The sequence below is a fragment of the Eumetopias jubatus genome, unplaced genomic scaffold, assembly GCF_037043125.1.
Source record: "Eumetopias jubatus isolate StellerSeaLion01/CBP00866 unplaced genomic scaffold, mEumJub1_p1.0 scaffold_1, whole genome shotgun sequence".
NCBI classification, from domain to species: Eukaryota; Metazoa; Chordata; class Mammalia; order Carnivora; family Otariidae; genus Eumetopias; species Eumetopias jubatus.
In genome coordinates, this window is record NW_028274807.1 from 67,873,472 (window position 1) to 67,895,915 (window position 22,444).

The 22,444-nt window shown below is 46.9% G+C and overlaps 1 protein-coding gene across 1 annotated transcript in view; it reads right to left on the reverse strand.

Annotated features, from left to right (window-relative positions):
- The window catches only part of MYLK (myosin light chain kinase), a 194,574-nt gene that overhangs the window by 155,179 nt on the left and 16,951 nt on the right, over positions 1–22,444 (reverse strand). Inside the window, exon 2 of the mRNA XM_028091307.2 lies at positions 10,972–11,139. Within this exon, the coding sequence (XP_027947108.1) occupies positions 10,972–11,136 (165 nt within the window). The 5' untranslated portion in view covers positions 11,137–11,139. The remainder of the gene's footprint in view (positions 1–10,971; positions 11,140–22,444) is intronic.

Here is a 22,444-nt window from a genome sequence, read left to right on the forward strand (position 1 = left end):
CTTCATTTGTTTCCTCGTAGGCCAACAGCGAGCTCTTGGTGTCTTTTACATTGCTGGTTTTCAGATACACATATATTTTAACTTTCATTTGTTTAATTGTTCACACTGCCATGTAATGTATTTTGATGCAGAGCTATATCTTTTTCCACACCCAGACTTCACCTATGTTTCTTTTGATGTGAACTGGGTATTCATCTTTGACCACTTGTTAAATGGAATCTGAACAAGAACTCAGAGAGATATACAAAGCCAGGGACTCCTGGGTGGTTCAGTCGGTTAAACGTCTGCCTTCGGCTTAAGTCACGATCCTGGGGTCCTGGGATTGAGTCCTGCATTGGGCTCCCTACTCAGCGGGGAGCCTGCTTCTCCCGCCCTCTCCCCCTTATGCCCTCCCCTACTTGTGCTCCCTCTCTCTCCCTCTCTGACAGATAAATAAATAAAATGTTAAAAAAAAGATAACTAAGCCAATTTTATTACGCTTTTTACAAATTGCAGAATTTCCATCTATTGTTTAAAAATTCAAGCAATATGAATGTGTATAAAATAAAAGGTGAAAGTTGAGGGCAAAAAGTTTCTTTCCCCTTGCTCTTTCCCCTCCCTGCAACAGTATCACTCTCCAGATAGAACCGCTGAAGTCATCTTTCTATTCTTATCATTCTTATCTGTAATTCTAGATAGAACACTGTGTCTATTTCTTGATTTAGGAATTTAGATAGCACTTAGCAGTTCCCACTATGAAGGATGAGGAATTTTGCTGACTTACACTGCCTCACCCTCGCCAGTCCTATGTTAAATCTTCCAGTGGATCTTGATGGCCAGATCACAAATTCAAATGCCTATGGAGTCTGGGCAGGACACACAAGTCCAGGAAATGGGTGGGGACAAGAAGCATCACCAGGCCCTCCCTGCTCAGCTTTTGCTCTCCCACTACTAATATGAACATAGCTAGGGAAAAGGCAAGGTCACAACCGGCAACAGACTCTTGGCCGTGTGTTGGGACAGGACTAGGAATGGGGAGGACCATAGCAAGCTGGCAAAGGCACCCTTAGATGCAGACGGTGGCTCTCACTGCCCAAGTGCTGCCGTGTGGAAGCACTGCCAAGTCTTACTTTGTGTGCAAAGCCATTCAGAAATGAATTGTGTGTGTATAGGCTTTCCATTTGCAAATCTTTGCTCGAATTTTCTGAGAACACCACTGGCCAAACACAAAAGGTCCGTGTGCCGAAAATGGTCGATTAGCTGACCATGTGTGACCTCTGTCATTATGGTTTTAAGTCACGTACTCAAACTTGTTATTTGATCCATCTGTTTTAGATGGTATCTCCTCACCTTGCACTCTGTAAGCTGAGGATATCAGTGTCCTTAGAGTTTTCTCTTCCTCTCTTTCCCTGCCTCTACCTTACCATTCACCATCCCTTTACTTTGGGCTTCCCAGAGCTTACAGAGTTTGCTTTCTGTTTTGTGACTATAACTAACACTTTTGAGCTTTGTCTATGGGTTGATTTTAAAAACAGGACAATTTTCTTGATAACAATATTATATTATATAGATATTTTCTTCAAACGTCTGGTGGCCAGGAATTAACTGTTCACATGTATAATTGAAGAACTCATTTCCAAATGTAGGTAGCTGGTGTGGGTTTTCCATCCCTTGGGTGTAGTCCTGTCTCCCCAAATGAGGCACTCGACTGCAAGCTCGGCGCACCCGAGCAGGACACACCTACTGGCAGGCTTCACTTAGAATGTCTGGGCATGGAACAACTGGACAGACAGCACAGCCAGCCATTTCAACTGCTGGCAAAGTAAAAAGACATTCTTCTGAAATACAAATATCCACACCAGGAGCTTTAGTTTTCTCCATAAGGATAGTAAGTAAGTAAACATCCTTTAAGCACCGTGACCTCTGTCCTGCAGCCCACTCCTCAACTCCCCATGCTTTCACCTCACGTATGAGCCTCTCACTTCTGCCGAAGCCTCACCCCTTGGCTGTGACAGCAGGCATGGCTGACACAGCCTTCCACGCAATCCTGAGAAAATCACTCACCCATTCGCATCCCCTCCCCTGTTCTCAGTAAAGCTCTGAATTAATTCTCTTTGTAACCCTATATATGCATATCAGTGGCATATTTGGAGGGAGGAGAAGTCAGAAAGTCTGTTGAGTCTGACACTGAGCCAGAAGTGACCACCTGCTAACAACTGAGTAACTTCAGCAATACCTGTCACATCATTTCCTGTTCTGCTGCTTTTCTGGTGAGTACTACAGGAACTCTAACACCCACCGGGGTGTAGCCCACCACCAGCCTCCTTGCCATGCGAATTTCTGAGCCACCTGGAACAGACAGCTAGGGAAACTTTGGGAATACATTCAAGTTGGCCTAGATACCACGATTACCATTCTTCAATGAAAACGGAAGACAAAGATTCTTTCATCAAGAGATTACATTTTTCTTTGAATGAATCTTATGCCCTAAGCAAATGCTCAAGAATTTAATGTCTTGATGAATGGATAAAGAAGATGTGATATACATAGATACACACACACACACACACACACACAATGGAATTATTACTCAGCCATCAAAAAAATGAAATCTTGCCATTTGCAATGACATGTATGAAACTAGCGTGTATTACGCTAAACAAAATAAGTCAGTCAGAGAAAGACAAATACCATATGATTTCACTTGTATGTGGAATTTAAGAAACATAACAGAGGATCATAGGGGAAGGGAGGGAAAAATAAAACAAGATGAAATCAGAGAGGGAGACAAACCATAAGAGACTCTTAATCATAGGAAACAAACTGAGGGTTGCTGGAGGGGAGGTGGAGGGGTAACTGGGTGATGGACATTAAGGAGGGCACATGATATAATGAGCACTGGGTGTTATATAAAACTGATGAATCACTGACCTCTACCTCTGAAACAAATAATACACTATATGTTAACTAATTGAATTTAAGTTCAAAAAAGCAAAAGAAAAATCAGTCGGCTGGAAAAAAAGAAAAGGGACATTGAATATATGTCTTTGTAGATAAAGCAACAAAAATATCTCCAAAAAATTACATAGTATTTATTTGTAAGATGGATTTAAATAAATTTGTAAAACTTCATTTTAATTGAAATTATTTTTATACTTAAAAAAGAATTTAATGTCTTATTTCTATTTAATATATCTTCTGGCTGTGGGTCTCTGGTTTATGGAAACTGAGTTAAATGGAAGAATGGTCTCGACCAGCCCTACCCAACAGCACTTTCTGCAATGACAGCAATGTTCAATAATCTGTGTGGCCCTACCTGGTAGCTATTAGCTCCATGTGGATATGGAGCACTTAAAATGGGACTGGTGTGTCTGACGAACTGAATCTTACATTTTATTTCATTTTAATTAATATTAACCTAAATTGAAATAGCCACATGTAGCTACTGGCCATCATACTGGATAATACAGCTCTAGAACTTGGGCAACTCATTCTCACTGAGGAAGCAAAAGACAATCAACAACAACTGATAAAACTGTAAACTGATCAAAGTAAAACTGAGTCATACATGTAAGTATTATAGGAATCCAGAGAAGGGAGCAATGGAGGGTTAGAAAGTTCATGTTTAGATCTGTGAGGAAGATCTATGTGTCAATGTGAAAAATAAATGCCAAAAGATGTGAAGCAAAAAGACCAAGTTGCAGATCAGTATACGTACATGAGCCCATTTGTGTATATGTATATATATGTATATGTGTGTGTGTGTGTGTGTGTATGCAAATGCAGATATATGTTTCTATTTGCATAGAACATTCCTGGAAGAATCCCCCAATTGTTGACAATGGTTACCTCTGGAGAGCAGAAGTACAGGTCAAGGAAAGGAACTTGTTTACATTGTTTGAATTTTTGTTTTACAAATAGTTTAACATTTAAATCATTTTTTCTCTATAACAAAATTATTTTAGATAATTAACAAATAATACATTTTTAAGAGGCCAAAGAAGACGACTCTTTCCTGTGGTTATTACTCACAAGTGATCTTATGTGATTATTGGGAATATTCCACATCCTACGACCACAGCTCCTCTGTACTCTAATAAAATGCTTTAAAAAGAAAGCATCCTTAAGGATGAGTATCCTGAAGGAGGCAGAATTGAATTTGGACCCTATGCTGGATGAGACGGCGAGGGGGAGAAAGGGCGTTCTTGATAAAGGCACAGCCTAAGGAAGGAAAGGGAGCAGGGATGCAGGGGTGTAGGTACACCTCAAGGGCTCTGGAAGGGCTGCACAGAGACTGGATGGGATAAGGGGAGATAAGAGCCAATAAGAAGCCTAAGATCAAGTCCCTATGAACTTGACTGGCAGGAGGTCTGGAGTCTTAGACCCTACCAACTTGGTTCTTGGGAGCACCCAACGTGTACTGAGCACCCATCAGGTGGCCGGCATCATGCTACTCCTGGGGCACAATGATGAATAAGAAATAGTCACTGAGTTCCAGAAACCAGATGAGACCTGTGACAGGGATGGCATCATACAGTGTGAGAAATACAAGATTTGGACCCAAAAGTACTGCCTCCCTCACTTACTGACATAACGTTAACAAGTTCTGTAATCATTCTGAGCCCTCAGTTCTTCCTCTATGAAAACAATGGGGAGAAGGCTACCTTACCACAAAGATGAAATGACTACAATTACATGCCTGACCCCATAGGGCACCAACAAACACTCCTTCCTATCCCACTCCGCCCCATTCCTAACCCGAGGTCGACGGGGAAGATAAAATACTTTTCTTATTTACCCTTTCTTCTCAAAAGTGAACCCAGAACAACGTGCCCATTTTGTGGACTGCAGGCTGGGTGAGCGGGGCCTAGGGCTGGCTATGTCAGGAGGAGGAAGGCAGGAGAGTGGGACAGGGCTGGACACCTAGGAGCGGATGGCAAAGGCCTCGCAGGCAGGGCCGAAGAACACCGTGCAAGGCTCGGGGACTTTAAGAAGGGGGAGGCCCAGTCAGACCTGCACTGCAGGAAGGACAAACTGCAAGGACAGAAGTCAGGAAGCAGGAAACAGGTTTCCAAGCCACCACAAACCCCGTCTTAATCTCCTCTAAATTCCTATAGTACAAGCAATTTGTTGAACTATTTCAAGCCTCTAATTATACACTGTCATATCCTACTGTTTTACATACACGCATTTTTCTCCAGAACTACATCAAGACTCCTGAGGACAGAAAGCACAGAAGGAAGCAGACACTTCCTTCAAATTTCTCAAATTGGCGGAGCACTTCCAAGTTATAAGTGAACTGGGAAGAAGTTGGTGCAGGAGGGATACTACTGTTGGCTGAAGTGGAAATTGAGGAATTACTCATGCTCTCATGGGTCAGGTCTTCTCTATTCCCTTCCTCCACCCTCCACAGCTTCAACAGAAACATGCCTTGAGGAGGTGGGGCTGGCCCTTCCCTGTAAAGCCCACTTCAGTGATCACCGAGCCCCTTGGTCTGGAGGGAAGCCTCATTTGGGCTGGACTTCTCAAGAGTCACTAAAGCATTGGCTCATTTGATTCACAGCACAGCCAGGGCCTATCACCATGTTTGCTTTTTCTGATAAGAATCAATTCCAGGGCAGAGGGGAAGAAATCTCCAGTCATTTCAATGTATTTCCCCACCATCTTGCTCCTTTCACAATTGACTCTGTGTCAGGGGAAGTGGCCCATCGGCGCGTTAGCCACCTTTATGGGCAAAAGAATAGCGGAGGAGTTTCTGTCAGCCCCTGGCACTGGTGTGGCCCCGGGTATCTACGCAAAGAGGCCCCAGCACCTAGGCCCAGCGATGCCGACCCACGGTGGCACAGTCCGGCGTACTACTCTTCTCACCCTCAAGGCATCCTGCACTGTTGGGATCCCCCTATGCCTGTGGGCAGACAACAGAGCCCCACATCCGAGTTACATCCACTGTCTTGTTCCCCCAAGCAAACAGCTGCCCCCTGACCACCCTGTTCATGCCTAGCAGGCTTTCTCATGGGAAGAGGCCCACACAGGCATTGGAGTGGGTTCAGGGTCATTTGGCAGACAACTCTGGGATCCCAGGTGCTCAGAACATGGGGGATGGTGTGGCTCTAGCCGGCAACCCTTAGGCAGACAGATCCCCTGCTGTGAGGTGAGGGTATAGCCAGATGAAGGAACAGGGGTTTCTAGAATGTGGGCTCAGGTTGCCTGGGTCTAGAGGTAGTACTGATGAGATGCAGATCCAAAGTTTTATGAGTTCTTAAACCTATAATCTCCAGTTGACAGAGCCAAGAAAATTTTTTAAAAGGCAGGCAGCTTTGGCTTAATCAACAGACGCTGATTGCATAGTGGGTTTTCTATAATGACATTATAGAAAATGTCATTAACAGTTACATGATATTAACTCACCTCCTAACCCCATATGGTTGACTTCCTCTCATAGATCCTAGACCCTGTCAGTTCAGGCCAGATGGCCAGAGCCAGGGAGGAATGAATTCTAGAATGCTTTAATTGCCGGGCCACCTTCAACTCAGAGTAAGGTACTCCCATCACTATTGGTCGATTTGGTAAGAGTCTGAAAGAGGGTTTTTTTCTTTTTCTTTTTCTTTTTCTTTTTTTATTGCAATATAACTGACCTATGACATTATGTTAGGTTCAGGTATATAACAAAATGATTCTATATATGTATATATTGTGAGATGATCACCACATTAAATCTAACATCCATCACAACACAGTTATAATTTTTTTCTTGTGACAGAACTTTTAAGATCAACTCTCTTAGCAACTTTTAAATATACAACACAGTAGTGTTAACTATAGTCCCCATGATGTACGTGACATCTCTGTGACTTATTTATTTTATAACTAGAAGTTTGTACCTTTCTGCTTTTATCCATTTTGCCCACACCCCACCCCCACCTCTGGCAATCACCAATCTGATTCTCTGTATCTATGACTCTGGTTGTCTCTTTTTCTTTTTCTTTTTCTTAGATTCCACATATATAAGAGAGATCATATAGTATTTATCTTTCTCTGTCTGATCTGAAAGTTTTTCATTCTTCTCTGTGCTATGTCTTCATCCCTATTTATTCTCATCAGTTAAAGAGATAATAACTCCACAAGCATCTCATTGGGAGTTTATCAGTTAGGAATGCATTTTTGTAAAATTTCCTGTGTGAATAACCACAACCAAAGATCCTATCTAAAAAAGTGTTTATGCCCTAGGATTTTTTGTCTCTTAGTTGCTGGTCAATCCTCAATGTTTTGGTTTGTTGCCTCATGGTTTTAATATGGCTATTGAGCACCAGACATCATTACCTGCATTGAAGGCAGGAAGCAGAGGAGGGGTGGAACATGAGAGCGCCAGTGATTTTTTTTTTTTAATCAGAAAAGCAGGAGCTGTCCCAGAAATTCCATAGCCAGCTTCAGCCAAAATGTGTCACTGAGCCACCTCTAGCTGGAAAGAAAGACTCCACAATGGCTTCTAGAGTAGAAAAGGTCAAGGGCAAAGGGAATTGGTAATGGGTTATGTGTTGGCTGTCCAAAGGGTCTGCCATAAAGTGGAAAAGCCCTAATGGATGTGAGGTACTGAGACGTACAGAGCTGAACAACTTGTAGTTTGGAGCTTCTCAGAATAAGACATGAGCCACAAGGGTTATCTGTGGTCCCACCTTAATGTCACCCAATGTCATCTTTCTTGATAGAAAGAGAGGCTTTATTGGAGGAAAGGGCTCATTAAATCCTTAGCCTATAAATATAGGTATAATAAGGAAATGAGGGCAGGGCAGCAACAATTTTATCTCTTGAAGGAATAAAAACAAAAAGTACAAATTTGAACCAACTTCTAATTACCAGCTTCAGAAGGCAGCAGGAAGCAAACCTTTATAACTTTCTCACATCCTGGTAGCCACTGTTTTTCTCTGCAGTGATGGGAGGGTCCTTGTGCCCTATTCAGAAGAAGCTGGCACATCCCAGGACCCTCCACACCAGGCGTTAGGACTTGAGCTGGTGATGGCAACTTTACAGAGGGGAGTAGATGGAGCTCCTGGGAGCTGCCACGAAGAAGAGAAGGGTTCATGCCTGCTGCAATGGCCACCAGCCTGGGCTTAAGCAGTAGCTTGAAGGCTTAATTTTAAAAAGTCACTCATTCAAAAGAGATTCTGCAAGAGCCCAGTTAATGAAGAGCTGAGATCCCGAGGTCACTGTGACAGACACAAGGACTGGTTTGGTGCAGAATAAGCCTCTGGAACAGGATGGACCCCAGCACCTGGAGGGAGAGGTCTGCAGGGTCAACTGGCTGCAGCAGTGAAGGGTAACATGCACTGGAGGCAGAGAACCACTGGCTACACTCAGTGGGTAACCCTGTTTAGAGCTCAGTCTTTTATAACTAGCAACTCCTGCTCAAAGCCCACATCCCTCCAGGTTAACACCACCTTACTTCTCCCTTCTCTGAGGGCATCAGGTCAGGAACACTCCCTGTTCGACTGCGCCTCTGGTAGCAAAAACAACCAGCATCCTCATTCCGGAATCTTCTGAAGTGGCTCTTCCCTAATGCAAAACAGCCCTCTGTGCCTTTTGGTCTGGTATCATACACACTTGCAGCATGCTAGTTTAAGAGCACTTTTGAAGACAGCCTCTGCATTTCCGTTTGCAAGCTCTCGGATGGAGCCCGACCCTCCCCTCTAAGATCTCTCTGGAACTATCTTCCACCAGCATGCTGCCAGGGTGTTGTTCTGCATTAATTCCAGGCAGGTTGGAAGGGGTAAAGTAGCTCTGCAGGCTGACTTCTAAGGAATGCATTCCTTTTGACATATAAACCACATGCAGTATAGAAAGTTAACTATCATCAATATAAGCAAAATAAAATCCTCAGAGAATGCTGTACTTTAAGAGCGCTGCAGTCCACATTGTGAATGCTTTCAATCCACTGAATTGTTTACTTTATGATGGTTCAATTTATGTTGTGTTAATTTTACCTCATTAAAAAACTACCATATTACTATACTTTTTAACTTTAGGAAGTGGTTTTACTGTTTTCTTCCTCAATTCATTTTCTTTTCACATTCCTGGAGGACAGAAATACAGAAACCATGAGTTGTTTCTTCTCAGATAAGGAAACCCAGGTCCATAGAAGGTGTGAAGCCAACAAGAGGATGGCCGAGCTACAAAGAGCTCAGTGTGCTGATGCCTGGGCCAGGGCTCATTCTACGAAGTTCCAAAGCAAATAACTCAAGGGCATGGTCCCTTGGTGACCTCCAAAGGCAGCAAAGGAAGCAGAAGCACCACCATGCTACAGAGGAAGCTAAGTCCTCTCTTCCTCTCCATGTCTGCCAGAATTTGAGAAGGAGTTCATCTCTCCAAGGCAGTAGGGCAGGAGGGAAGGTACTGGAGATGAGATCAGTTTTGCTAGGCCATTTTTTCAAGTTCATTTTTTATATTTTATCTTTTAAGTATAAAGTCAGTGTTTTATAACACCTTCACAGAGTGGTCCAGCCACCATCGCCATCTCATTCCAGAACATCTCCATCGTCCCCAGGAGGAACCCTCTACCCATTAGCAGTCAGTCCCTACCCTTTCTCCCCGGCCCCTGCAATCACCAATCCACGATAGCTGTGCCTACTCTGGACATCTCATACCCATGGAGGCATTCAGAGTGTGGCCTTTTGTGCCTGGCTTCTCTCCCTTAGCAGAGCCTTCTCAGTGTGCATCCACACTGCAGCATGTAACAGTAGGCCACTCCTTTCCACGGCGTAAATCCCCAGGGATTCTTCCACTGCTTCTTTCCTGCCAGCTGTGGGGATGTGGGGACCATACTTAGGGCAACAGAAAAGAGCCCTCATTCTGGCAGGGCCCAGAAAGAAGAAAACAGACCCCTCTGCAGCGTTGCCAACATTCCTCACGATCTTCTTCCTTATGACAAAGACTGTTAGGTCAGATCCACTGGCCAACCCCGCCTTAACTACAGGACCGCGTGGAGCACGCATCACAGTGAAGCCTGCGCACTCTCCACATGGCGAGGGCCATCCTGCACAAGGCCAAACCTGGTGCTGAAACAAAGGCAAGGCCTGGTGTCATCTGGGATGAGGGATGCGCTTGACCCCTTCCTTCTACAAGTGTGCAGGGGCCTGCTCTTAAATTGTAGATTCATAACGCCACCTATGAATCTCTCATCACCTCAGCTGTCTTCTGCTCAGATCAAAGCCTCCTAGCCTCTACAGTGTTTCCTGGGATAGTTCCCCCATGATTAACCCAGGATAAATAATACTCGCAAATGTCCCTGACGTCCACGTGCATCTTCATGTCAAGCTGATGATGGGACTTCCTGATGGCCTGAGCCAGCAGCTCGTTACAAGTCTCTCCACTTGGGCATAACCTGGGTATTCTTACGACTGTTCTTCAGTGTCCTCAACTTCTTCTTCTCCTTTCTAGCACAGGTGGACAAGGGGTTACCATGCCCAATTTGCAGAAGAAGAAATGGAGGCCCAGTAAGAGCAAGAGACCAGTATTCATTAGCAAAAGGTAACCGGTAACTGATAAGGGGTCCCATCTTCCACTGCACTGCTCTGGATGCGCCAAGTGGATACACGAGCGGGCTGGTTAATGAAACACTCCTTTGAGGGAGGAGGTGAAAGAAAAATTACAGTCTCTTCTCAACTGTCCAGATTTGTGGGCACATATTTCGACCCAAGCTATATGGTTCCTGCCACCAGCCCATGTCATCTTCTACAATTAGGTAGCACACACCCAGAACATGTCCTATGTTAACAGCAAAATGTCTCGGTGCCCCTTCCCACCCCCGAGTTCTCCAGCACAGACCAAAGTCAACCATAAACCAAACAAGTCGGGTAAACTGATAGATATTCACTTCATGTGTGGGTCCAAAGAAAACTAGGCTTCCACGCAATCCAGCCTGCTGGGGAAAGGGCTGCCAAAGCAGTGACAACCCTGCCCCATCTCCTCTCCGGCCTCCCCTCCAGCCACGCGTCTTACCCTCCCTTCAAACTTGGCAGTGGCTCCTTCTCTGATGCAGAGGTTCCGAGGGGGCACAATGAAAGCAGGGGCCTCGGTCAGGGACACGGAACCGACTCTCGGGTGATCCACACCGACGGAGGTTTTAGAAACCTGGGTTGAGGCAGCCAGCTTCACATCCCCCATGGTCTGCAAACAGGAAGGAAGACCAGGTCAGATGAGAGAAGTGCAGCCCCTCATCCCTGTGCATGGCCAGCATTCCCCGTGTGCGGGTGGGGCCCCTGTGCCGTGGATTCTGTCGGGAGTGGGTGCCCCGTTAGGTCAGGGTCGGCCTGGAGCTCCTCTCTGGGAATGAGGGGCTCTGTGTCCTCCACAGGCAAGGCTGCCGGGGTGAGGCCCATCCCGCACCAGACACCAGGGCCACAGGCCCGCCTCCCCCAAACCCTACGGAGAACTTCTAGGAAAGGCGCAGCTGGGGCAAGAACAGAGGGACCCGCTGATCTCAGCATTTTTACAGCTGACATCTAAAACCAGTATTTAATAGTCATTGGCTCTTCAGGATCAACAAGTAAGTGAGGCACTCATGGTAGAAAGTAAAACTGCTTTTGCGTGAACCATAAGAGCTCACGGGCTAAAGAAAAACAGGATTCATCTTCCCAGAAAGGAAAGAATTTGGGGTTAAAGCAGCAAGGATCCTGGCTGAGGTGAGGAGAGGTGAGGGTGGGCGAGTGAATGGAGGAAAGGAAGCGCGTCTAGGGAGGACATCCCATTTCTAGGGACTAGATGGTGGAAAGCCTTGCAGGTCACAGAATGTCAGAGAAGGGAGCATTCTAAGATTATTCAGGCTATTTCCTCCATTTGCAATGGGAGCCTAGAGAGGGTAAGTCACTAGCCCAAAGAGACAAAGCAAAATGATGGCATCACTGGCAAGACTACCTCAAGCTCTTTGCTCCTGGCACAGGGCCCAGTTGGGACTAGACAGGATGTTGATGGGGGCTGGCAGATTAGCTGGGACATAGGGACTTCCTTAGGATTGATTCCAGAAGTGGAATTAGTAACGGACATATCTGAGTTCTTGGTGGTGAGCAGCAGAATAGACTCTGGCTCTCATAAACAGAGAAGGGATTTGTTGGAAAGATGGGGAAGGAGGATCTCCTCAAATCCACGGGAAAGACTGGAGGACAAGGCTGGGAAAACAGGCAGCAGTTGAGAGAAGCCTGATGGTCAGACCTCAGGCAGTCAGTGGACACCCACACACCAGCTGGAGTGCATCCCTAGTCTCCCTGCTCCAAGTTCCAAGTCCAGGTGGGAGCCTCACCAGGCTGGGCCAGCTCAAGATTGGGACCACGTCTTACTCGCCATGGAACAGTGGTGTCAGGGGCATGTAATTAGTTTATTTAAATTTATAACATCTAATAAAAATAAAGTAGGGCTATGCCTTTTGAAGCTCACGTTAAAGTAACAAAGACCTGGGTTCGTTTATAACAGGGCACATCCCCTGCCTGACAAACCCAGCTTTCTCTTTTGCTGATAGGGTATTAGCTATGTAAACAAAATCTTTTCCAAATGATAAGACTCACAGGTTCACAGCAGTAGATAACAATATAAGCAAAACTTCTGTAGCACTTACCATCCCCCAGGAACTATTCTAAGCACTTTCAAATAACAGCTCATTTGCTCCTCATGTAAACACTAGGAGACAGTTAATATCATCATCCCCATTTTATGGATTAGAAATGGAGGCACAGCAAGATTAAGAAATTTGCCCAAGGTCAAGGCATTTAGTAGGGGCCAGAACTGGCACTTGGACCCAGGCGTCTGGCGCCAGAGCTCCTATTCCTAACCAGTGGCCTTCTTGCCCCCTGTAAGCAGTCATAGTTGGCTGGTGGCAAGGGGCTCTGAGGTTGGGGTAGACAGCAACAGAGCCACTAGCATATACATGTGAAATTAAGGTTTTCTGCATGTCAAAACACACCATCCGTAACATAGAAAGATGGATGGGATAAACGGTTTGCAGCAAAAACAAAGGGCTGGAATACTTTACCAGTAAGAAGGAAACAGCCCCACAGACAAATGGGCAGAGGCTATGACTTGAGCAGTTCACTGAAGACAAACAAATGGCCACTAAACAAAGGGACACTGCCTGGCCTCGATGAGAATCCAAGAGTACAAAGTAAGAACTTATCTTTTTAAAAAAACTGACCACACTGACATTTAAAAAGATAACATAAGGGCGCCTGGCTGGCTCAGATGGTTAAGCATCTGCCTTCGGCTCAGGTCATGATCCCAGGGTCCTGGGATCGAGTTCCGCATCGGGCTCCCTGCTCCTTGGAAGTCTCCTTCTCCCTCTGCCACTCTCTCTCTCTTTCTCTCTGTCTCTCATGAATAAATAAATAAAATCTTTAAAAAAAAAGATAACATAAAATGCCAGTAAGACTGTGGTAAGGTGGCACACTCACCTCAGGGGGAGGGGCATATCAATTGGTGCGACCTCTCCAGAAGGCAATTTGGCAAAGAGATTCTGGAAAAAAAAAAGTCCATCTCTCCTCCCAGAAATCCTACATTCAACAAGGTATTTTTTTTTTTTTGAGAGACAGAGAGAGAGCGAGAATGAGCAGGGGAAGCAGCAGAGGCAGAGGGAGAAGCAGGCTCCCTGCTGAGCAAGGAGCCCTATGTGGGACTCGATCCCAGGACCCCGGGATCACGACCTGAGCCGAAGGCAGACGCTCAACTGACTGAGCCACACAGGTGCCCCTAGCAATGTATTATTGGGAAAGAATCAGAGATGCAGCACAAAATTTATATCTAAGGATGCTAATCATATTATTTATAGCAGAAGAAATAGAAAAATAATCCTGTGAAGTAGAAACAGAAAGAAAGACCCAGTTAAATGTCTACCCAGAGAACTGGTAGAGCACAGTGGAGTATCAGGCGGCTATCCGAGTGTATGTTTACAAGGAAAATCATGATAGGAATTGAATGACATAGAAATTTTAAACTCAAAGTTAAGTTTTATTATGGAAAATTTCAAACATACAGAAAAGTAGAAAGAACGATAAAATGAGCACCTCAAACACCCATCGCCTAACTCCAACAATTAACATCTTGCCATATTTCGATCACTGTGTCTGCACAACCATTTTAAAGTCATCGTGATATTTTAATGGCAAAAATCAGGACATACCCATTCACTCAATTAAAAAAGATTTCTTGAACATCGACTATGTGCCAAGTTAGGCGTTTGAGACAGAGCAGTGAACAATTATGTGTGTGTGGCCAAGTGTGGTAACATGCTGGTAGGGAAGGAATGGGGTTCTCAAATCCTGCAGAACCCCCCCAGACCACACCCTAGAGGGAACACTGCTCCCTTTGCCCTCCTCCAATGGCACAGATACACTCAGCCAGGGGTGGGCTCAGGAAGCATGAGGCTCAGACCCTGCCACAAACCCAGGGGCACTGCTACTTTCCAGCCATGAAGCTACAAGGTACTTCAAGTCTCTTGGCCTCAGTTTCCTTTTCTGTAAAATGGGCGTGATAACATCAGCCTCAGAAGGCTGCAGGGAGGATATGAGTGAGAGCACACACAAAACACACAGCGCAGCGTGAAAGGGGTTCAATCAGTAGTAGCCGATCAACACTGTCATCATCCAGTTCCCAAAGAGAAGCTGGTCTCCCCCCGCTGCAGGACACAGGCCCTCTTCATCGAGGACAGCAAGGAGCCCAGTCCGGCCCGGTCACCTTCAGGGCAAGGGCATCTGAGCGGGATTACTGGGACCAGCGGTAGGAAGAGGATGGCAGAACTCCGTGAGGAGGCAGGGAAGGCAGGCCTGAGGCCCACAGCAGCCTCCCTCAGCACTGTCATGTCTGTTCCAGCAGCACAGCTGAATGGGGCCGTCCCCACAGTCCTGCCAGGCAGCTCTGACTATGCTCCTCTCACAAATGATGACACCGAAGCTCAGAAATAACCCCTGTCCAAGGTCACAGAGCGAAGAAGTAGAAACCAAAACCAAGTCTGACCTCAGTCCTACCCTGCAGGCCTCCTAGAGCACCCCATGACCCAGACGAGGCATTTCCTACTGTCCCCAGGCAAGGGAGATAAAGTAGACAGAAGCCTGGGAGCTCCACAGAGGATGGGGGACAGCGAATGTGCCTGCCCTTCTGCTCTCAGGCCTGGCTTTGAAAGACATGAGACTCTTCCCCCTCTGCTTTCTGGGGAGCTGAAAACTAGGAGTGGTGACATCAGGCTCAGGACCCTCTCTGCATATCACCCTGATCCAAGATCTTCTGAGGTCTGTCTAAATCTCCTGAAGGGCCTGGATGCTATCATCAAAGGGAAAGTGCTTGGCTTCAAGAACACAGAAGACAGAAGTCATCTATCCCTAGGGGAGGTCTGGCTTCATCGTTAGAAAAGGAACAGGCAAGTCAGTATAGCCAGGAGACATCCAGTCCCCTACAAGGTGGTTGTGGGGGGGTAGTTACTTAACTATCAGGCAAGCAGGACCATAGCCCAGTCCCAGGCTGGCCAGACACACAAATAGCTTCGCTCAGCCCATCGCCCTGCCCACTGACATCAGCAGCATAAACAGAATCCATCCACATTGACAAGTAATGGTTACTGACATAATTGGGATGTTCTATATCAAAAAATAATAATAAATCAGGGGCGCCCAACTGGCTCAGTAAGTGCAGCATGCGACAATTGATCTCAGGGTGGTGAGTTCAAACCCCCACATTGGGCGTAGAGATTACTTAAAAATAAAATCTTTCAAATAATAATAATAACTATAAAGCAAACCAAACCATCCTTATTCCCTTCTAATCTCTAGTCCAGCCTGATGACCACATTCCAGTGGAGAACACCAGAGGGGCTGGCTAACTTCTGCCATAATTTCTCTACTGACAGAGCAGTGCTCAGTGGCTTGAAACACACCCAGCTCGGGGGGTTCGTTCAATACGAGTTAAATGCAGATCAAAGGACAGAGAATTAAGAGGAGAAAAAAAATGAAGGAGGGGGTCAAAGAGAGAGGGAGGCAGCCGCCCCCCCACAATGCTCGGGCCAAAGCTCACCTCCAAATAAGGTTTTCACAAGTAACATTAATCATCCAAAGCAGCCCTAAGTTAACTTGACTTTAATTTGATCAAAAGCACTTGAAATTGTTTCTTGAACCCAGAAAAGAACATTTTCAACTATGGCCAGAAGAGAGTGAACTCTGAGGCAAAAAGACTCAGAAGAAATGTTAAAAATTAGGGATGAAGTTATATGGCAGAACAAGTTTAGGGAAACCAGCTGTCCCCTTCTCTACCCAAAGTGCATACATTTAAAATGATCGCAGTGGGACGCCTGGGTGGCTCAGTCAGTTAAGCGTCTGCCTTTGGCTCAGGTCATCATTCTGGGGGGGGGGGTCCCTGCTCAGCAGGGAGCCTGCTTTTCCCTCTCCCACTCCCCCTGCTTGTGTTCCCTCTCTCGCTGTGTCTCTCTCTGTCAAATAAATAAATAAAACCTTTTAAAAAAATAAATAATAAAAATAAATAAACAAAATGATCTTGGTCTTTCAGCACCTAACCGGGCAGCAAGGCATCCTGGAAATACCACACCTTCCCTCTAGGGCTGGGCTCCCAGCGGGCTCTGCACTGGCAGCCTGGCAGCCAGCCTTGAACCCACCCCCACCTCCCCACCCCCCCTTCCTGGTCCGCAGGGGAGGCAGCAAACCACCCAGGTGCGAGGGCCCCAGGCAATGACAGCTCCGCTCTCTGCGTGTTAATCTTCTCTCTGCGGTGCACTCAGATCCTGACCAATTCCCTAATCGCTCCTAATACCGGAGTGAGCTGCTCCTTGGCTGCGGGCTGTGCCAGGTGGACTTGCTGTGACCCACAGGAGCAAACCGTGGGGCAGAGCCACATACCCGAGAACCAACATGCCTTACCGTGGCCTCTTCCCCGGGCAGCTCTCCCATGAGTCGGGACGCGCGGGCAGCCACGCTTTACCACTGGACGGCAGAGAATCCTGTCCAACGTCCGTCTGAGGAGGAAGACAGTGAAGGAGAGCCAGGGACGCTGTGGAGCCCAGAGCTAGACTGAAAAGTTAAGGGGCGTCTGCCTGACTCTGCTCGCAGATGTTGCAACTTGCCTTCTGCCGGGCAGCCAACTTCACTCAGTCAGGGAGATCTGTTGTTCTAATCCGCCCAGCTGGGGTGACCTTTGAAACCCCGGGCTGCCAGCTGTAGAAGGTCTCAATGGAGTCCCAGGGAGACCAGGAGTGGAAGCTCACAGGTTTTTACTTGTTCAGAGCTGCCGATTCCAATCTCAGTGTGGAGCAAAGGGAGGACGCTGTCAAGCAGAGAGCTGAACCCTTGGAGGGACTGGGCACACCCCCAGCTCCACATCTGGCCTGGAACGTCACTTACCCCTTGGCACATCTGGCATGGGATTACCACACAGGGCTCATGGGATATGTGCCTCCTGAGACCCAGCTCTTTCCTCCTTAAGCTAAAGAAGCCCTGCTTACGATCCCTGGAGTGAGGGAAGCCCAGAGAACAGAGGGATGGGGAACTTCTGTGCTGCAATTGTCTTAAGGAATCTGGGCTGAGATCTGAACCAGGCTCCAAGTGTTCATGTCGCACACAGGACCCAGCAGGGCTCCTTCTGACCCCTGGGGAGCTTCAGGAAGGGTCCTCAGTACATACCTCTAAAACATGGTAGCAAGGTAATGCCCAGCCCAGTCCTTCTCCGGGGGAGAGAAGGATTTCCATAGTTCCAAAGGGATCTCTCATGCTATGCAACTCATGCCATGGGACAAACTGCAGATGTCTGAATCAGGAATGACGTGGCTTTAAGCTTTTCCATTGGGCCCTGTCTGATCCTTGAGTAACTGGTATTCTTCTAACACCTTCTAACACCTGGGGGACCCCTTACCCTCTAGCTCAGCAGTTCTCAAATTTTTGGTCGCAGAGCCCCTTTATGCTCCTAGAAATTAGTGAGGATTCCAAAGAGCTTTTGTTTGTGAGTTATTGCTAACAATATTTACTGTACTCAAAATTAAAACCAATAATTCATTCAAAAACATCAATAAGCCCATTATATGTTAACATAAATAACACTTCTAAAAGAAAAAATCTATTTTCCAAAACAAAGTTGAATGAGAAGAATTGTTCATTTTTGCAAATTTCTCTAATGTCTGGCTAATAGAAGACAGCTAGATTTTCTAATCTGCTTCCACATTCAGTCTACTGTGATATCACTGTATTTGCAGCTGCTGGAAAACTCCACTTGAGAGAGAAGGAGGGTGAAAAAGGCAAATGCCATCTGATTACAAAGATGATTTGGACCTCTGGGCCCCTGAAAGAGTCTCGGGGATCCCAAGGGTCCCCTGGGGGCACACTTTGAGAACTGTTACTTTAACCCATCCCCCTGTTCTCCCCAGTACCATCTGCTCTCATGTCTGTCCTCCTAAAAATGCACAACTAGAAAAGGAAAAGTGGTTTTATAGGAGTAGTGGAGTGTGGCTTTGAGGAACGGGTGAGGAGGGTGCATCGATATCTAATTTGGTTCCACCTTTTCTTCCGAAGAGAATGGCTGGACAAACATGCACCTGAGAGATCTGAAGCTAACACAGACACTGATGAAGAGAACACCTTTAAGTTACTTAAGTCCTTGGCCAAGACTGAATATAAACTCCAGACTTCTGGAAGACATGGTAGATATTTGAATATTTTACGGCTAATAAAGGAAGAAAGAAATCCGAAAAACAATGCTGTTCACCACTGAGGAATGGAGGTAAATTCAGATCTAAGTCTTTTTAGATGGAGGTCTCTGGTGGTGGCAACAGGACTGGAGAGTCATTTTGAGTTGGACAGAGCTAAGGACAATAACGTGGACAAAAACATGGGAGGCATGTCTATCAAACCTGTGGGTTAGACTAAGCAAGTAGGAACAGCTAACGTGCTAAACACAGCTAGCATGTTAAATACAGCCCTGAAAGATCAGCAAAATGGACCAGAGCTTAAGAGGAAACGTAAAAGAACAATTTTTAAATTGAATACTTAGGTTCGGGAGCAAACACAGGAGTGCCTGGGTGGCATGGCTGGTTGAGCGTCTGACTCTTGGTTTTGGCTCAGGTCATGATCTCAGGGTCGTGGAGCCCCACGTCAGGCTCTGCGCTCAGCTCGGAGTCTGCTTGAGACTCTCTCCCCCTCTGTCCCTCCCTCCCTGCACTCTCTCTCTCTCTCAAATAAGTCTAAAACAACACGACACAACACAACTACCCAAGTACAAACACAACTACCCAAGTACAAAACGGCTGATTGGAAACATTGCACACAGACCTCTGGTCCCACAGAGATTAGGCTCGTCCCATGTTAGCAGTGCGCATCAAATCCCCTATATCCTTTGTCCCAAGGCTCAGAGTTGACAGCCACGTGGTTGTGTGGTTCTATGATTAACATCTGTCTCCCCGCCACTGGAACACAAACTCCACCAGGTCACAGCTCCCGTCCGTTCCACTAACTACTGTATCCCCAATGCCTACAATACTAATGAGCACATGACAAGTTCTCAACAAATACTTGTGGGATACATGAATGAATAGAAAGTTGGGCTAAAAAAGTATTTAAAAAAAATCTCTTCCAAACTGGGACACCACTTAACTTTATTGTATAGGGAATCCTGAGAACATTAGAGAGAGGATGTAGGGAAAGGAGCGGGAGAACAGGTCACTCCAATAAAAAATCTACCCCTCTGGAGCCTATAGGTGTTTGGCCCAGACACATGGGTGCCAGTCTGGCTTTAAACCAGGCATGTGACCCTTTCTACTCTGCTTCTCAGTCTTCCAGCATGTGAAATGGGCACTATGAGCCTTGGATAGACTGAGTTTCCTGCTGGCATTTCCAAGCGACTCGGATCCAGGTCCCTGGTTTCCCAAGTGAAAGCACTCAAAGGCAGCCCACTCTGTCCCCCACAGCTGAGTTCTTCCCTGAGCCACCAGGCAGGTGGCTGTCCCCTGGCCTTCCTGGGCCTTTCCTCTAGAAAAGCACATTAATGGAGGATCTGAATTTCTGCAGGCAGATGAGCTGCCCACGTCAGCCCGGCCACATCAGCAGAGCAGCAAACCACAGGCAGGAGGACGATGCGAGCTCAGCAACACTACTCCGAGTGCCCACATCTTTGGCAGAAAGTTATTTTTAAATTTTCGTAAACGAGGACACACACACACACACACACACACACGCACTCACAGATCAAATCAAATAAACACACCCAACCGCACACACAGTGTGAACGAGCGAGGCCTGGTCTCCTGGAGCTGCTCTCTTCCTGTTGGGATTCTTGCTTAATTTGGGATTTAATGAGAACAGGCTGAGAGAAGCTTTTTGCAATAAAAGTCACATGCAAAAAAAAAAAAAAAAATCAAAGCCAGAACCAGAAACCCTGATTATAACTAAATTCGCAAAAGGCACATTTCTATCACAATTAGCCAACAATCCTAATGTTCATTCATTTTGTTGTCAGGTATTATTGCTACAGAAGTAAATCTGGGGTCACCAGTGTGTTGATCCAACCATCGCCTTCTCAAACACCATGCCTCCTCCCTCCATTCTGTTAAGTCATACGAACTGAGCTGAGTTTTTTAAACTCCATGAGATGAGCATTGGGATACTCACCTAGGGGTAGCCCCCACCACCCTCAGTCCATGGGGGTCCAGAAAATCACCTTGGGGAACAGGAACCGCGCTCACGGTTCCCATCCCCAGGATGCCCCATGGAGGGGAACAGACTGCTCGACAGTCAGATGTTGCGTTCTCCACCGCTAAACCGGGTGTCCTGAGGCAAATGAAAACCCCTCAAAGTCTTAGTTTACTTATCTGTCAAACGGGGCTCCTGCTAATACCCCGCTATCTACGAGGTTGCCACGAGGGTCAGCAATGTGTATGTAAAGCAGCCCAGCCCAGTCTCTGGCAGAGAGTAAGAGCTCAATCCATAGCAGCTGCTGTGGTTAACATCATTGTTGTTTTAAGCTCTCTTTCAGAAGCTCAGAGGATAGAAGCAGCCTTGGCCACGGAGGGGGCCACAGGAGAAATTGGGAGGCATCACGGCGGGTAAAATGGCACCAGTGAGACAGTCAGCAACTCTGGGACTCACTGTGGCTGCACCCTGACTGGCCGTCCGGTCTTAAGAAAGTCACTGCCCTTGTCTTCCTATGGTCCTCTCTCTGTGTGGCCTGATGGGCCTCTCTGGACACTTCCTGCCCTACTGTACCTGTGTCTCTAGGACTGCCGCCAGCCCTTCCTAGGACACCTGGGCAGGCGGGAAAGGTTCAGCCGAGGGAGCCAAGCCCAGAGCAGGAACATGATGCAGGACACCAAGAGAGGAGGAAAGAAATTTCTGTCCCCAGCCTACCATGCAGGGCTTCGCAGGCTGGGCGGCCGAATCAGGTAGGCATACGTGTCACCAAGGCACACCTGCAAGACACCAACACCTGCCATGAGGACAGAGACAGGGCCAGTGCTGAGCACGGGCACTACACGATTATTCCAGCTTTGCAGCCTCTGGCCAGCTCCCAAGTTGAGCCTCTGTTTCGATGGAGTCCATCCAGAGAGAAACTGGGGCTGAAAACACTGAGGGGAAACCCCAGAAAAAGAAGGACAAAAAGAGAGAACCGGTAAGAGCGGCTAGTCAGTGAGCATGTGACTTACCTCACTGAATCCCTTAGAATGGCAAATATTAACACCAAAATTAATGGGCAGAGTGTTGGGGGAGTACCATTCACTCATAAAGTAAATGGAACATATTCCTTTTCTTTCCACTACTTTATTCTTCCCCCGCCCCAGCCCAGTCAACCTGTAGTTACTTAGTGACAGAGAGATGAAGGAAGATCTAGAAAGGAGAGGGAGAAGGAGGAAAGGAAAGGCCACCACTCTGTGCCATGAGTCTCCCCTCCTGCTCCTCAGAGAAATCCAGGAAAGCTCTGGAAAAGAAGGCCCAGAAAGGAAGTGAGTCTCATGATGCTGCTGACCACCCCCTGCCCCAGAGGGGGCTCTGAACAGCTTCTCTAGCTCCAGACTGGCATGTCCCACCCCTTCTTTCTGAGTCTGCCTAAAGCACACGCTACCCCCTCTGCTTTCTGCAGGGAGCTGGAGTGTGGCAATGATCTGAAGGGACAGTCCTAAGGACTAAGTTTCTAAGAACACAGATGTACACGAAGGATGAGCAGAGCTCACAGTTTCGGGCCCCTGGCCCATTTCTCCTGGGAAAATAACTGTGGCTGGACCGACATCAGGCTGACTGGAGGAGAGGCTGATGTGAGGAGACAGAACGAGCAGGACCCCTTTGTGGGAGTCCTGCCTTTCCATGCGAGAGCCTCAGGCCTTGGCTGGAGCAGTGTCTTCCAAGGAGCCGGGCAGCAGGAAGGCCTGCCGACAGGAGGGGCTGCGGAGATAGGGAGAGCTGACAAGAACCAAGGCAGAGTGTGAAGACTTTCTGCAGCCCCAAGCCGTCCACAG